Here is a 16,240-nt window from a genome sequence, read left to right as displayed (position 1 = left end):
TTTTAAGCAGAACTCCTGTTTTTTTCTGTTTAAATTGATAGTACGTGGTCCAGTATATGGATTTTCCAAATAGTAACTATATACACATAAAAAGCACAATTCCATTTGAAACCCTCTTAAAGCTGAAAGAAAAATATTACCTTTGTAAAGCTTTTTTCAGTTATCTTTTTTTCTAAATATTTTGAAAAATGTTAAAGGAGAGAGCTGCTAAATTAACTGTTCATATTTATCTTCCCAAAACTCCAAAATCCTAGGGATAATTCTGTTGTACATCTGATTGCAAAATTTTTCCTCAAAACAAAGGTAACAACAACATTGAGATCCCTCTGTTAGATAATACTGTTGTAAGCCCAGAGATCAAATTTCCCCACAATGTGGAGGAATATCCATATCGGATGATGATTGCTTCTGGAGAGCTGGCGGGGCATTCATATGTAGCATGATGACTCTTACTCTTAATTCTTTTGAGCATCAGAATGGAAGGTGTGATGTGTATGTGCCAATAAACCAAAGTTAAACTGTTACAGTGCATCTAAATGTAATGCATTGACAGTACACATTCCATTTGCAGTCTCTTTTATGAATCAGGACTAAACTTTTGGATGTCATATTAATTTGTATTTAACTTCCAAAGGTGTTGCATACCCACAACTTCTGTTAACTTGGGAAATGCAGGTGCTTCGTGCCTCCAAAAATCAGGCTGTTGTTATATGGGTGCTTAATTTTAGACATTCGCGTATGAAAAGTTTGGATCATGTGGATTAAATTCTATTTTTGGTACAATCCGGCATAAAAGTACTGATAGTATTAAAAAGCCTTGAATGTGGTAATGAATTTATAGGTTTTTTTTTTCTCTCACTCACTCACTCACTCATATGGCCGTTAACCATTATAAAGATCTAGGCTATGTCTACACTGCACTGTCATTGGCGGGAGAACATCTCCCGCCAATGATGCTACTGCCCCTCATTGGTGATGGTTTTATTTTGTCGTCGGGGGAGCTTTCCCCTGGTGACAGAGTGGCTACACTGTGTGCATTACAACGGCGCAGCTGTAGCTGCGTGGTCACGCCGTTGTAAGATGCGCAGTGTAGACATAGCCCTACCCTGACATCTGCATAACACAGGCCATAGAAATTCACCCAGGAATTCCTGTATCAGACTCATAATTTTGGATTAAAATATGTATGTGCCTAATTTATAGTCTGAATTTATCTGGCATCAGCCTTTAGCTATTGGATCATCAGTTCTTCATGAAATTATGGAATAGGTATTTCTGTACTTGATAAATAATCCGTTTGTTATACATGGGTTTAAAATGAGCTCTCAACTAATGGACCAAGAAACAATTTCTGCTGCATTCATACATGTATTCAAAAAGTTGTTGTAATGAAAATTGAAGCAAACTTTGAAGTAGGCACTAAATGACAAGTATGAAAAGAGTCTCAGCCCTGTACTTACTGTGACAGATGGCATTTTTGTATAGTAGCACTTCACTTTTAACTGTTACAGTACATTCAAAGACCTAGTATTGGTTTCTTTTTTTTTAATCAAATATGTAGGGAACATAGTGCAAGATGAACAGCTAACTAGATGAAATTTGCAGAAATGCTCCTGAATTGGTTAACTTAAAAGTATGTCTTGTGTATCTAGATTTTCAAAATATAGGTTCATGCACAGAACTGTGTGTTCAGTTGTGCATGTGTACAAGTGACATACTTTATACATGCAGTCCTGTTTGCTCACATGCATTGAACATAAGTGGATTTCGTGCCGGGTGTTCCAATGTAGAGGACATTGGACGGTGGGTTAGGACACTTGGGTCCTAATTCTAGTTTCTGCTCTGGCCTCTCAAATGTGTTCATTGATAACTTATCTGAAATTCTAGTGGGGTCTTTTTTTTTGTTTTTTTGGTTTTTTAAGTGTTTTGGTCAGTAGCAAACGCTAATTTGAGTCATTTGCAAGTTCTGGTTCTTTGATCAAGGAATGAAGATTTACTGCATTATTTCATTTTTTGTTTTTTTAGTAACATTTCAATCTGAGTACATGAAGAAATTTAAAAAGTAAGCAACTGTGACTAGTTGCAATTGTTAAAAATACTTCAGCATTTATGTGTACCACTTTATTTTATGCAAGTATGCACATTTATTTATAGATCTCTATTCTTTCTGTTTGTTCAAATCCATGAAGCATGGATCAGCTGTTGGTAATCTTTATCACTGTAAACTCACTACTGTCCTTTTGATCTAGGAATCTTCCATGAAGAAAAGTAAATTTTTCTACAACTAGAATTGTAGCTCTACAGAAACAGCTATTGTCCACTTCCTACATCTATAGTAAAAACTTGCAGAAATGTGCATCCCTTTAGATACACACTTTAAGCCTTACCTGGGAAGATATTTTTACATAACTCTGGAAAATTAAGGGCAGGATCCTGCCTACAGGCGTATGTCTCTACAAATCTTATACAGTCTGCTACAATACACTAATCTTTAAATAAATAAATAAATAACCATGCATACACGGGTACAAAATTAATAGTATTAATTTGCCCTTATAATACCACTTTTCATTATAGGATCTAAAAGTGCTTCACAATCAATGAGCTTCAGAAACCTCTAAGATAGATAAAGAATATATAGGGAAGTTTTTATCCACTACTGAAGCACAAAAGTCTCTGGGATGAAACACAGTAGCTGTCTAATAGCACCTGTTTAATAGCAAATTCAGTGTGCCATAATGGATTAAGACAAACAGAAAACTAAAGGTAACCTCCTCCCCCCCGCTTACTCTTCTGTAAAGGGCTGTGGGACCTCTGTCAAGATGTTTCCTTGATGTCTTAGCCAAAAAATAACCTGTTGCTAAATGACAATTTTTGTTTGCGGTTTAACAAAATGTAATACTAATTGTGACTGATCTGACCGTGATTTGCCATATCCTGGACAAACCTTATGGAATTAAACCTTATAGAATTCAATTTAATACCTTTGGGGTCCATTGTATTGAAAATGCACATATTTGTATATTATTGTGGGATTGTATAGAACTTCTTTAGGAGGAAGGCAGGATTAATGCAGTCTCTGGGAGATATTAGGAACTTCGAAGGACTTTCTGGGTCAACAAGTGTGAAGTGGATTTTCTAGGAAATACTTAGGGGTGAGGGAAATGCAAATGACCCACCTTCAAATCCATCCTTTTGAAGCTGCACTTTGATCAGAGACCCACTGTCTGGCTGATTTAGTCATGATCTCTTCAAAGAGCCAGGCTGGATAAATGGGTGACTCCCTTGCTCATAACAGTTGTTGTTCAGAGCAAAAGGTATAATGAATTTGAAATCACAGGAAAATCCCTGGGTGGGGTTTGAAGGCCTCTCCTGACAGAGCCCATGTTACAGTTGAGGTGATCTCTGGTAAGCTTATTAGCATGTGTGTAGGTTCTGTATTGCTTTTAGTATGTTTTCTCTGTATTGCTTCCACCTTAAGAATAAATTGGTGCTTGCTTAGAAAACTCTTTGGTAACTTACAGGTGTGTCAATTACACTACGTACTGTCAGAGGAGAGAAGCGAAGCATGCCTGCTTAGATGGACTGTCTTTTTCTGGAATGACACAATGGAGGCAGGGAACTGTTGAGCCTGGAAATACCATAGCAGGAGGGAGAGGGATGCATGTCTCTGCCAGCTATTGCCTCTCTTGGGTGGAGCCAGAAACCTGAGGGTGGGTGTCCTCGGTGGACAACTGAGGGAGAATATAGGTGTAATTCCCTGAATTGTGACACTAATTATGTTTGTGCAGTTTTTTAATTTCATGAAGTTTTTTTTTTATTTAAACATTCCCCTGTAGCACCTGGTTAAAAACAAAACCATCTTAAAAACCAAGGCCAACGTTACTGTAATGCAAATAGAAAACACTTGACATACATGGTGAAAAGTGAACTAGACTTATACTGTTCACTTAGTTTTAACTCCTCTGACATGGTTGTAGTAATGTCCCCTGTTTACATACCAAACACAAGGAAGGAATAAAGAGATGTACGCTTCAGGGAGTAATACTTTCCCTTTAGTAGTGTGCTATGGCTAACACAAATGTTTGTAATATGTTGTTAAAGAATTTAAAATTTTAACTTTTCCACAGGGAATGAGGGCTGCTGCTTAAACTCAAGGGCAGAAGTGATACTAAAATGATGACTTTTTACATCTGCTACATTAATGAAGTTTTGAGAAATGCTTCCAGAAGCTATTTCAAATGGCCTGCTAAGCAGCTGGTGTGCAAATCCTCTTAACTGGAGACAATTTTTGAGAGGCTTGGGGGAGGAGAACTCTGTGTGTATGCAGGACATATTGAGTCCTTTGCTATAATCAGATTGTATAGTAATCTTGATTGGAATTAATAGCTCACTGGATGGGTCAAGTGAGAAGTTAACAGGTATGATGAAACCTAACCTGTCATGTTAAGTCAATCAGTTTGACTGGCCAGTTTCATAGTCAATGACTTTACTAATTGATCGAAGTAAGGAGCTGGTTTCAGCACATATCTGTAGATTTTGTGCCTTTTATTCATCTCTTGTCCTCTAAAACAGGCTCCTCATGCAAACCAATAAAACGAGATAAATGAAATGCTGATGTTCTAATCAAGCCATTTAGCGTATCCAACTTAGTGTAAATGCAGTCATTGTTTTTTGCTCTTGTAGGTGAGGCCTTGAGAGGAAAGATAACTGTCCTCAAGAATAGGAAGGATCCACGGTCCCTCATTATAACTCTTTCAGTGAACAATACAAAACAGACATACAGCCTGCAGTGAAAATACTAAAGACTTCAAGAAATGCCAATTTTATATGTATCTGATGTCAATTTTTCTAAACAAAAATTGTTTTTGGCTCAAGAATACAGCAAGAGTTGGAACTGACTAGCTTATCATTTGTGTGGTCTTGCAAAGGTGATAGATGAGATGATGATGAAACCAAATCTGAGTGCATTTCCTATAATGTGGAGAGAAGGAACGAAAATGGTTTTAATTTAGATGAATCTGCTAGAAAAGTCAGATACGGCTCTGACGTTTACTGTAACGATAACATGCTGTCTGTAAAATTTTAACTCAGCAGAGCATAGCTTATTCTAACTGTGCTCACTGACAAACCTGATTATTCTCACCAAAAAAGGCAATCTTGCACACTTTCTTGGCTAAGATCAAAAGAGGGCCAAATCCTGTGCAGACCTCATTTTTATTTGGAACAATTCAGTAGAAGTAAGTGCTTCAGAATTTGGTGCATCATGCTCTAGTGATGAAGACTACATTTGTTTTTATAAACTTTGTATTACTGTATGATGTAAATTGCACTTGTCAAAATAAACTACTCAAGTACATTTTGTTATTCAGTTGCCTTAATTTTCATTGTTCATTTATTGGAAGATTAAGAACTTCAAGATCTACAGTGGCTTTCCTAGTCATTACGGAGGTTTTTCCTGTCTTGGTCTGTTGGACTGGCTTTTGCAAAGTTGCACATGTATCTGGGTAATACCAATATCCTTCATCCGCTCTTGACTTCTTCAGAGCATAGTCACACAAAAATGCAGACAGTTGTCATATGTCCATCTTCTACTATTCAACGAAACCAAATCCCATGGAGCTAGCAATGAAGCTCCACTTATCAAAAAGCAGAAGGCAAAAAGTCTGGAGGTTCAGACCATAGGAAAAATAGAGGGATGCAGGTGCAGCTCTGATATGCACCAATCTGCTGGCCACAATACACCATTGATTGGGGGACCAAAACTGCTACCAAGGCTGAATTACAAGTAGAGCAGCCTTGCAAGCGTATTGTCCCGTTTCCCACCTACCCATTTATTGCCTTTCTGAGTTGGGATTGTGGGACTTGATTTGTCCACAGTGAAAATTTTTTGTCTTGGACTTTGTGCACATTACAGGAATTTTACCTATATTAAGAGTAAAAATGGACATTGCTTTAATGTTTAATACTGGATACCCTCTAAAATACAAAACAAAAAAGAGAGATTCAAAAGTCCATGAGCCAAATTTTCAAGAGCTCCGCTCCCATTTAGTCACCTAAATGGGAACAGCTGGAGGCTGAGCCCTTCTGCAAGTCTGGCTACTTCACGTAGGGGCCAAAGTGGGAGGTGAGGTCTTTTGAAAAATCCCTTGAGATTCCTGCAGTAACACTAGCACAGCTGTGTTGTGCGCCTTGTGGTGATTAATGACCAGTTGCAAAGTTTGAATCCAACTTTCCCAGTTCATAGAGGAAGAGGGAGGGTGCTTTATTTCTTTTTTGTTGTTGTTTGTTTGAGCCCATCTCTAATGAATAAAATCTGTAAATGTTCCTTAGCAGCATTGTGATTCCAAACATTCCATTAGTTCACTGACATTAACTCATTTATTTTAATTACTCTGTCTGAGTGAAGTACCGTGAGTGAATAGCATAAATGACTGAATAGTTTACTTTAATTTTCAGTTTCTACAGTTTTCTACTACAGGTAGGGGTTTTAAAAATTATTATTTTGATAATATCCATTGTAACCCAATGTAATTCTAATGGAAAGGTCTTATAAGTTGATACATGCACACAGTCAATTCAGTGTAGAGGTGTAAAGAACATGGGTGCATCAGATTGCAAATTAATTTAAATCTTTTTAACTACAAGAAATAAGTTTTTAGCACTAAATTGTTTTCACTCTTCAAAAAAAACTTCCCTCCAAAATATTCTGTCGCTCATTTAACTCTACTTTTGAAGCAACATATTGAAAAGGGAGTGGAGGTGGTGAAGAGGGATCTAATTAACTTTTTCAACCAAAATCTTTGGCCAGTTAAATTTAGAGCGATATCTACCATAGGGGGGAGGGGGAAGAGGCATTTTCTTCAGTTCTTAAAATGAATATATCAGTTTTAATAATATTTTGTGAGAACAGCTCACTACTTAAAGGAAGATCCCCAAGAACTTGATCATTAATGTTGGTTAACGATTAGTTTGCTCGTTAATGGCTCAGAGATTGCAGGCTATTAAAGCGAACAGATTGGTCATTAGCCGCAGTAATGGCAGAATTTGAGGAGAAAGCTACTGTATTCAATTATCTCTTCTAGTAACCCATAATTATTTTTTGTTCCCCCTCCCCTTCAATGGAAAATAGTTTGAAAAATCATTCATTAGTGGTTAACATTCTCTGCAAATGATATGTGCCATTTGCTGTGTTTATAAATACTTGATTCAGATGTTTATAGATGCTGTAACCATGCAGAGCTTTCAGAGTGAAAGAATGTTTGGCTTTATTGAGAGATAACTAGTCTAAAAACTGAGCCTGCTTCCAGAATGATGAGTTATTTACATCAGCCATCAGTTTTCCCACAGATGTATATAAAAGATATAGACTAAGACCAGTCTGTTGCACTTGTTCAATGAAAACTGTAGCAAATCTCTCTTCAGATGAACATAAAGACTCACATTGTACTTTCAAAACATATTCAGACTCTGTGCCTAAAGCCACATTCATGCACCTTTCAATACAAGTGGCTTGATCTGCAAGAATGCTGGACGCCTGCTACTGCCGACTTGTATTTGGATGCTGGACTACAGGAAAGTCCATTTTCAAATTGACATTTCCTCTTTTTCTGGTAAGGTAAAGTTTTTGATCTCTGGTTTATAAACTTCTCCTGAATCACTTTGAACACTTGTCTGCCAAACTGCAAAAGTGATCTCCTAGTTTACCCATGAGGGAGAGGGGAAGCCAGGAATTAACATGGGTGCAGCTCCAGGTCCTTCATGAGCAAGTGTCTCTTGAATGAGCCTCCTCCTGGGGGACCCTAATAGGATTTCTTAGTTTGCCCTTGCTCTTTATTCTATTGCATGGTGTTTGCTTTAATGAGAGACAGCTCCTGTGGTACAGAACGAGGTTTTTGATCTTCAGATAGACAAAGCTTTAAGGCAAATTTGTAAATATATCCACGATTTTTCTGAACACACATGTAGGCTGCTAGCAAATTACAAGCCACTTTTTCGTTCGTCAGCTGAATTTTAAAGTGTACAGATTATCTAGCAGTTGTATTGTGCGAACATACCTATTTGATAGTTCCTGAAGTTCCCTACAGTTATGATTCTAACACGCTATCAACATTTTATGTCTCTGGTTAAATTTCCCATGAAGAAAAGATAATCTGTTCACCAGGATTTTTGGTAGTATGCCATAACAGTTTCACTAACACCTGTTAATGACTTCTCTGTTGGAGGATGTAGAGAGAGCCCAAAGCCCTGACCATTAATGTCATAAGTCAAAGATGGAAAGGAAGAGTGAGAGAGCAGAGGGTGTGAGGGAGCTGCCTGCTGGAGACATCAAGCCTGGAGCAAGCTTGCTAAAGGAGCTAACCAGAAACACCTTGTTTGCGGGGAGGGAACCACAAGCAGCTGGTTCCTTATAAGAGAGCCAAAGCAGTTGGGGATTTTACTCTGGGAGTCTACAGGTGAGTCAGCTCTGAACTGGACAACTGCAGGCTGAAACCCCAGGCAGGTCACCCCCTAAGAACGCATTCAAAAAAAGAAAAGGACTAGATGGAGGAACCCTTTCAGCCACTCAGGATCTGAGGTAAGAGTCATGCCTTGGGACAGGTACTTGGTACTCTGAGTATTACTTTTGAGTTATTGTCTGAATAAACCCAGACCCCTATAAAGGGTGGTGATTGGACAAGAAGTGTGTGCAGTGTCTGTAAAAGGGGCTGGAAGCAGGAGAATAGAGGGCAGAGCAGAGGCACCGTGGCCAAATGAGGCTGCACAGGGGCAGCCATCTCATCTACAAGGAGTGAAAAGCCAAAGCGTTGGGAAAGGAATGGCCAATATAACGAAGTGCTGAGGCCATTTTTCTGATTGCCCATTGGAAAACCCTTTCTGTTTGCAATATTTGATTTTTTTAGAGATAAATTTCAGGAGCCAATTTGCAGCAGCTTTGGTAACATCAGTAACACAATGTAGGTAAGTTCATAGTCATTGATCAAAATACTCTATCCCAGAATCTCTCTTCAAACAGCACCAATATGGTATGAGTACAAGGAAAAATGTACATGTGCAAAGCCTGTCACGCCTTTGTGCACAGATGTTAGTGGTTGACAGTACATGCAGGAGTGGTAGCAAGTGCATAAATAAAGGATGATTTGATACCACTGGGGAATGATGTTCCTTTATTCTGTTACTTGCTTGGGCTCTGAAAGTTTAAAGAAACATAAAACTATTTACACTTCCGATAAAAAATATTTGGGCCAGATCCTCATCTGGTGTAAATTGGCATAACTCCATTGACTACAATAGAGCATCACCAATTTACACTGTCTGATCTGGCCCTTTTACCTTCAAAATTAGAGTATATGCCAACTAATAAAACTGGGAGTGATATCTGACACCATACTGTTCTGTCATGTATCTACTGGTGCTCTTGCACTGTAAGCTTCGTAAGGTTGTGAGACAGTTCTTGCTATTTATTACTAATGTCATGCCATAAATGTGAATGTCATATTTTGGTCAGGTTTGCCTGTTGTAGAGGGCCATGTAAATTTACAATGCTATAAAAACAACTTTTACCTATTGTAGAATATTTACCGCATGTTCATATATATATTTGCATCCAGTGAAGTGAGTTGTAGCTCACAAAAGCTTTATGCTCACATAAATTTGTTAGTCTCTAAGGTGCCCCTCCTTTTCTTTTTTGGGATACAGACTAACATGGCTGCTACTCTGAAATTTGCATATTAGAGGCTCAAGCTGTGCAGCATTTGTGCCCTACAGTAAGTCCCATCCACCAGACTCATCTATAGTATACAGTATATTGAAAAAAACAAGTTTGACCCAAGTTCTGTTTTGAACAAAAAATAACTTGTAGAATTTTTAATAAGGTTACCAATATATTCAAATTCTTTTTTAAAAAAATGCATTTGTAGCATGATTACTTCTTAACTATTGAACATGCAACCTAGATAGCTAAGGACTAGATTAATAATTGGTTTTAGGCATCTAAATCCCAGAATCAGGCCCCACAGGGATCTACAAAGCCCCCTCAGTCTTTTCTGAATGCTCTGGGTGGCAACTGTACACTCCAAGCAGGATGTCAGCATTGCACTCGATAAATCCAATCATAAATTAAATGTCAATAACCTCCAGGAGTGGAAAAAACAGAATGTCACCATGCGTAGTTCACCACTGCAGTTAAGCCACTGGACTGGTACGCAGGACATCAGAGCAAGTCCTGGCTTTCAATGAAGTCACACAAATGAGGGTCATTCTTGTCAGTTGCCAGCTTGTGCAGATCAAGGAGTGACTGGTTCACATTTGCCAAAGACTACCTGTGTGACTGCAATCCTGGAAACGTGTGTGTGGAAACTGCATCAAAAGATTTATGCATATGCTTAAAGCTGAACACATGTGCATTTGTCAGATTGAAGCCTAGATCAATATATTTTGCTCTGCCTCAGTTCCCAATCTGTACAATGGGAATAATACTTCCCTACCTCACGGGAGTATTAAGGATAACTGCACTAAAATTTGTGTGGCAGCCATGATATGGTGAGGGTTCGTGGACCATATAAGAACCTTGAAAGATATACTGAAGATTGCTTATATAAATTACAGAGCTTTGAACAGGCATCACCAAATGCTGACACTGGTTAAAACAATGACATTCAGTTACACCAAACATAATGAATGAGATAAAGTATAGAAGGCAGCAAAAACAAATGTCATGAGCACAGTAGAGATTTACCCTGAGAGGCTTGAGAGGTTAAATGTGTAGAAAATGAGTTTTCTTTGTTGTGAGAAATGTCTAGTGGGCAACATGCGGAAGCCTCAGCATAAAGGAGCTAAAGTATGTAAAATACATGATAAAAGGTTAGAGGGTTTGGATTGCTTAGGAGACTGGTTGTGAGAGATGGATCCTTTCATCTCACCGCCAACTGGTTCAGTACAAGTCTAAGTGACCTAAAATTGTAACCACCTGATGACTGGCCGAATGTGAACTCAGTAGGTATTCTGTCAACTTTACACAATGACAGCATCGGCACTGCAGAGACAAGAAATCTGATCTGTCATCTTACTGCTTACAGTGGTCCACCTGGATCTGAGGTGAGGCATGTTAGTAGGATATTTGAAAGTCTGCATATATTGTCCATCTGCTAGTCTGTGCATAGAAGGCTGCAGTTTCACAGGTACTACTAAACTCTGATCTACTCAGCTGGTCCCTCAAGTTTCGGAACAGAAATTAGCCCTTGTTGCAGATAAATCCATGAACCCTTCCTGTGAAGTGAGAGTTTTACTTAGTTGCTTTGGTTTCTTGTTAACACTTTCAGTGTTCCATACAGCTCTGATGCCTGCCATGGCAAATAAAAAGTGGGCTTCAGTCTTACCCAGCCAAACAATACTACTGTGCAACAATCAAGTACAGCTTTACAACACTTCATTGCTGCTCTTGCAAAGATTAACCAAAGCAAAACAAAAGCCTCATAATGAGAGCTATAGCAAATTAAAGGGGAATAAAACTTACTCAACAAGTTAATTCTATTTTCCACTTGGGTACTGCTTTATAACTTACTGTGGAAAAGTGTGTATGGCGTGGTAGAAAACGTACTCTACTAAAAATATATTTTGCCTCCTCACAATTAAACCTATAATCCTTCTCTGTCCCCGACCCCGCCAAAAAAAACTACTTTCCTCAGAGTTGCTATTAAAATGGTTTAGGGACTTTTTATGATTTTCAAAGCAGTCTAAGGTGTTACCCCAAATTGGGCCAGCTAGTAAGCTTAGGAAGGACTAATGACCTACCAGAGTTTGGCAGAAAGCAGCACGTTTATTATACTGATAGCTAAGCTCAAAAGAAGGGGAGGAGGGGGTCACGCTCACATACTCACACTCCCAGGACAGGCACAACACTGGAGATGTCAGGATCCTTCAAGGTAAGTGTCCCACAGCTCAGCGATGGATGGTGCGATGAAAGTAAGTCTTCCTGAGGCACAATGAAATGCAACGCAGCGAACCACTGGCCAGGCAGTCCGGGCAAAGGGCCTTCACGGGAGGTACAATCTTGTGAGTGTACTCCTGAGCGCATGGCCCCTTTCAATTTTAAAGACCTGCTCCTCATGGCCTGCGACTAGAGATGACTTGGCTACGTCTGGTTGGTCACACTCCACCTCGGGCAGTGTCCATGTATTGGGCATGTGATCGCTGCCTAATCAGAGTCCCAAACACCTTGTCTACCTGGGAGTTCTTCTGATCTTTCAGCTGCTCAAGCAGCCCATTCATCCCATTCCAGGAAGGAGGGGGAGGGGGAAAGCCATTTCACAGGTATTCAAAGAGGGCGAGGAGACAAAATGGTGGGGGGGCGGGAGAGAGGTGTAACAGACCTTTTGAGCATACAGGTTATACATACCATACAGATCGCTGCTGCTCCTACAACATAAGGGAGTTTGGTGCCTAAAATACCTGCCTAGGTTCATAGGCTTGTTTCTCTACTGCCTTGCACCTTGTGGTGGTGGTGTTCACCTGTACAAAATGGCTGTCAAGTGTTAACACAATGAAATGTGTTGATATGGAGGTATTACACCTGTGCAAAGTGGGTATGAAAATGACGATAAAAGGTAAGGTAATAAGGTACCAAGCCCTTAGGGCTGTTCTATATGAAGGAAATCTGTATTGCTGCAAACTCCTAATGTAAACTTGCTGCAAAGTGACATTACCAGGCAATGCATCCGATGAAGTGAGCTGTAGCTTGCGAAAGCTTATGGTCAAATAAATTGGTTAGTCTCTAAGGTGCCACAAGTCCTCCTTTTCTTATTACCAGGTAAGCCATGCTGGTGCATGCCCCTCTTTATACTGTGCCATACATCTACATTTAGGATTTTATGCTTCAAATTGCCCTGACGTAGATAGGTGCTTTATTTAACCATATGTGCAGTACTTATGACACAGTAACAAGTGTTCTATTTTATTATTTCTTTAGAGTTCTAAAATGGGGTACCTCTCCAAGGCTTGAGAAATACACTCTAGTCTCAACATAAATATACACACACTTGGTTAGCTAATATACCATTGTTTATAAAGCTGACAGTGGGGCTCATTACAGTAAATTTTTTTGCCAACAATTGACAATCACTATTAGAATTTAGCATCAAACAATGAATGATAGAAGGAATTTCCACTAGACAGAGGAAGGATGGTCTGGTTGTGTGAGTGCTAGCCTGGGACTTGGGAGCCTGGATCATATAAGTATTCTAGATAGAAATAAATGGCTACTAGGGGACACTACCTGAACCTCAGTTACCCAAAACAGGGTAATCAAGCTTGACCTGTAACTAGAATTGAATTTTGATTAAGCCATTTAATGAGTTATGCAAAGAAGGGGAGTGAGCAAGGATGGAATCTTCTTATAACATTGACCTCTGTCACAACACTGGACATCTTGGAATCAAAATCCATTCAGCTGGAAAATTGGATGGGATGTGGGCATGGAACAGGCCTTCCCTATAACTCACTTGCTATAGCTGACCTACACTTGCCTGAATGAGTAAATTGACACAAAGCTTTAAGTTGAGAAGAGAAGGTGTCAGAAAAAGCCAATAGATTCTCTCTTATAACCTGTGTTTTTCTAGGACTTTCACAACTCTAGATTTCTCAGGAGGGTTAAAAGGCTGCAAAACAAACCTGGCCTAAGGAAAGGTAAATGTCATGCAGCCTCCCTGGAGAGAGAAAGAGAGAGAGAAATTAAATAATAATTTTAATATTACTTTAAAAAGGGGGGTTGATGTTGTTTCGGACACTTTCACAGCACAGACAACACTGCCATTACAGCATACACACCACTGGAGATTAATGGACTTTGCCCTCTTGAAATCTGACACCTGCAGCATCCCACCCCTCTTCTAGCCCTCCACAAAAAACAAAAAACCCAGCAAGAGAAGCCTCAAAACCCTGCATGCCTTCCCCTGTGGTGCCCGCCACTAAATGCAGAGCTGGGAGGAACACTAGAGAAGGGCTTTTTAATTCATTTTTAAAGAATGAACAATGCTAGGTATATCTGAGACATTTGTTTATCCAACTACCAATCCCTTCAACCCATGGGACTAAATTGCCCAGAGTAACTAGAGATTATGGATGCTTCAATTTTTGGGTGCCCATGCTTTTAAAGCAGGGAATAATTTTCAGAGTGCTGAAAATCAGGCCCGTTTATAAGGTCAAGTGAGACTCCAAAACTCAATGGTCACTTGAGAATTCAGGCAACGAATCTTTTGATTTTTGGCTACTTCCACTGCTTACAACCACTCTGCTGTGGATTATGAAGATATAAACTGATAGTTATAGCTTCAGGTAGGAGGAATAGGCGGAAGTATCTGATGAACCCCTTAGGAGTAAGATGCAATTTTTCTTCAAACATTAAAGTGAGCTATCAGCATATAAAACAAAATAGTATGTATGTAGTTTTTTTCCCTGAAATTTCTGTAGGAAGGAATTGTGTTTTAATTCTGAAAATAATCTTGTGCTTTTTCTATTCTCCCTCTGCTCATGGCTAATGATTGCACAGTAGTGATGAAAAGATCAGATCTGAATCTGAACTTCTCCAAAGTGTCTGAAGGTGTTTTGATCTGGGCTTTTTTCCTGCTCCATTTTAATGATAGAGGCCAGCTACAAAGTCTGGATTCTGGTTACAGCATGGAGCAGCATTTTGGTTCATACACCTCTCTGGATAACTGGGCTGTATGTTCTAATCAATGTATTCTTGCCTGGCTGGTTCATCTGTGTCATAAACCATTACTGTTGTACAGTAATTATAGAGCCACTGAAGGAAGTGGGTAAACGGGGTTCATGACAGTCAGCAGTACATATGCTATTGTGAGCATGGAGCAGGCAGCTACGGTTCTATCAATAGAATAGCGTTGGACATGTTCCTTTGTGTGCTTTTGGATTTACTCCGCAAGAAAATGTGCCTTGATCATCAGCAGTGATGAAAAGGAAATTTAACCAACATACAGGGGAGCATAATGGGGTCGTGATAAAATATTGTGTTTTCAGATCTCTGCCAGAGCCAGAGTTTCCTTGAATTCTACCACTGCAGCTCTGGGGATTTTTCTGTGCTTGAATTCTATGGACAGCTCCATCAGCGATTTTGTACATTTTGTTAGAGCACCGTAAGCAAACTGGACACAGTGCCCTTTGGTCAATCTGTCCAGTTAAGGTATTGCCATTATTGTGGGCCCTGTTTTTCAGTGGGCCATAGGCTAGTCAGTCAGTCAGTTTCACAGCAATTGCTGCCACCTTTTTTTAAATCACTCAAGTTGAGAAATCTATCAAAAGAGGATATATACATTTTTTTAAAAATTTGCTCTGCTTCAGTATTATGAAAATTTATTTGGTACAAAACTTTGGTTTGGATTTAAACCGATCCATTTTGAAGTTCTGGCTTCATCTCCATTATGTAGCCTGATCTGTTGATTTATGTATTAATTATATTGGTTACTTAAGAATTCCCAGTTATCACTGTGAGGGTTGACGGGTTCTTCTCCCAAGATCAGGCCCGGTATTATTAAAATTATTCTAGTTGGGAATCCCAATGTGCACAGGTGCAACGCTCATGCTGTAGGAACTCTTCTATATTTACATATAGTTTATTAGTACATTAAGCAAAGTCACAAACCCTCTAACTCAGTAAAGTAAATAGGGACACTACAGAATATACATCTGAACATCCATCTACTCACATCATCCCTTGCAGAACAACCTGAAAAGTTAGCTGTTGTCTTTCTCATCACCATCACCTTCCTCATTATCACCAGTGGCCATCATTCTGGCACCTCCCGGGGCTGCATCTCTCCCTCCAACTGCCCACAGGCTGGGGTGCAACTTTTATAATACGTTACACCAATGCTACTATATCTAATGCATATTCAGTAGATTTTTCCCCTTTTCTTTGTATTTCCTCAATCTACTAATGTTGAGGTGTCCTTCTATACCCGGTTAGTATATTCATACATGTAACTACCATTTCAGCTCATGATCATATCTGCCATCCCTTGCTTAAGCAGATTTCTGGTTCTTACTTCCATGTTCCTTGAAGTAGCATTTACTGGAACAATCTAGCCCCAACCATGGAGCAAATTCTTCTTAGTTCCTAAAATCTGAAGGTAACCATCGATCTCTGCTAAGGATTATGGCCTACTTAACCACACTTATGCTAATTTATACTTCCTGTAATATCTTATAGGATACTGGCCTGTAGGTT

General features: G+C 39.3%; 1 protein-coding gene across 1 annotated transcript in view; it reads left to right on the top strand.

Annotated features, from left to right (window-relative positions):
* Positions 1-5,359, top strand: part of PRMT3 (protein arginine methyltransferase 3) — a gene marked incomplete at its 5' end in the record, with an annotated part of 104,290 nt that extends 98,931 nt beyond the window's left edge. Inside the window, one exon of the mRNA XM_084632288.1 lies at positions 4,687-5,359. Coding sequence (XP_084488414.1) covers positions 4,687-4,796 — 110 coding nt within the window. The 3' untranslated portion in view covers positions 4,797-5,359. The remainder of the gene's footprint in view (positions 1-4,686) is intronic.
* Positions 5,360-16,240: the final 10,881 nt, after the last annotated feature.

Source organism: Lepidochelys olivacea (assembly GCF_965140295.1).
Source record: "Lepidochelys olivacea isolate rLepOli2 genome assembly, chromosome: 6".
In the NCBI taxonomy this organism is placed as follows: domain Eukaryota; kingdom Metazoa; phylum Chordata; order Testudines; family Cheloniidae; genus Lepidochelys; species Lepidochelys olivacea.
This window is presented reverse-complemented; position numbering and strand designations above follow the sequence as displayed.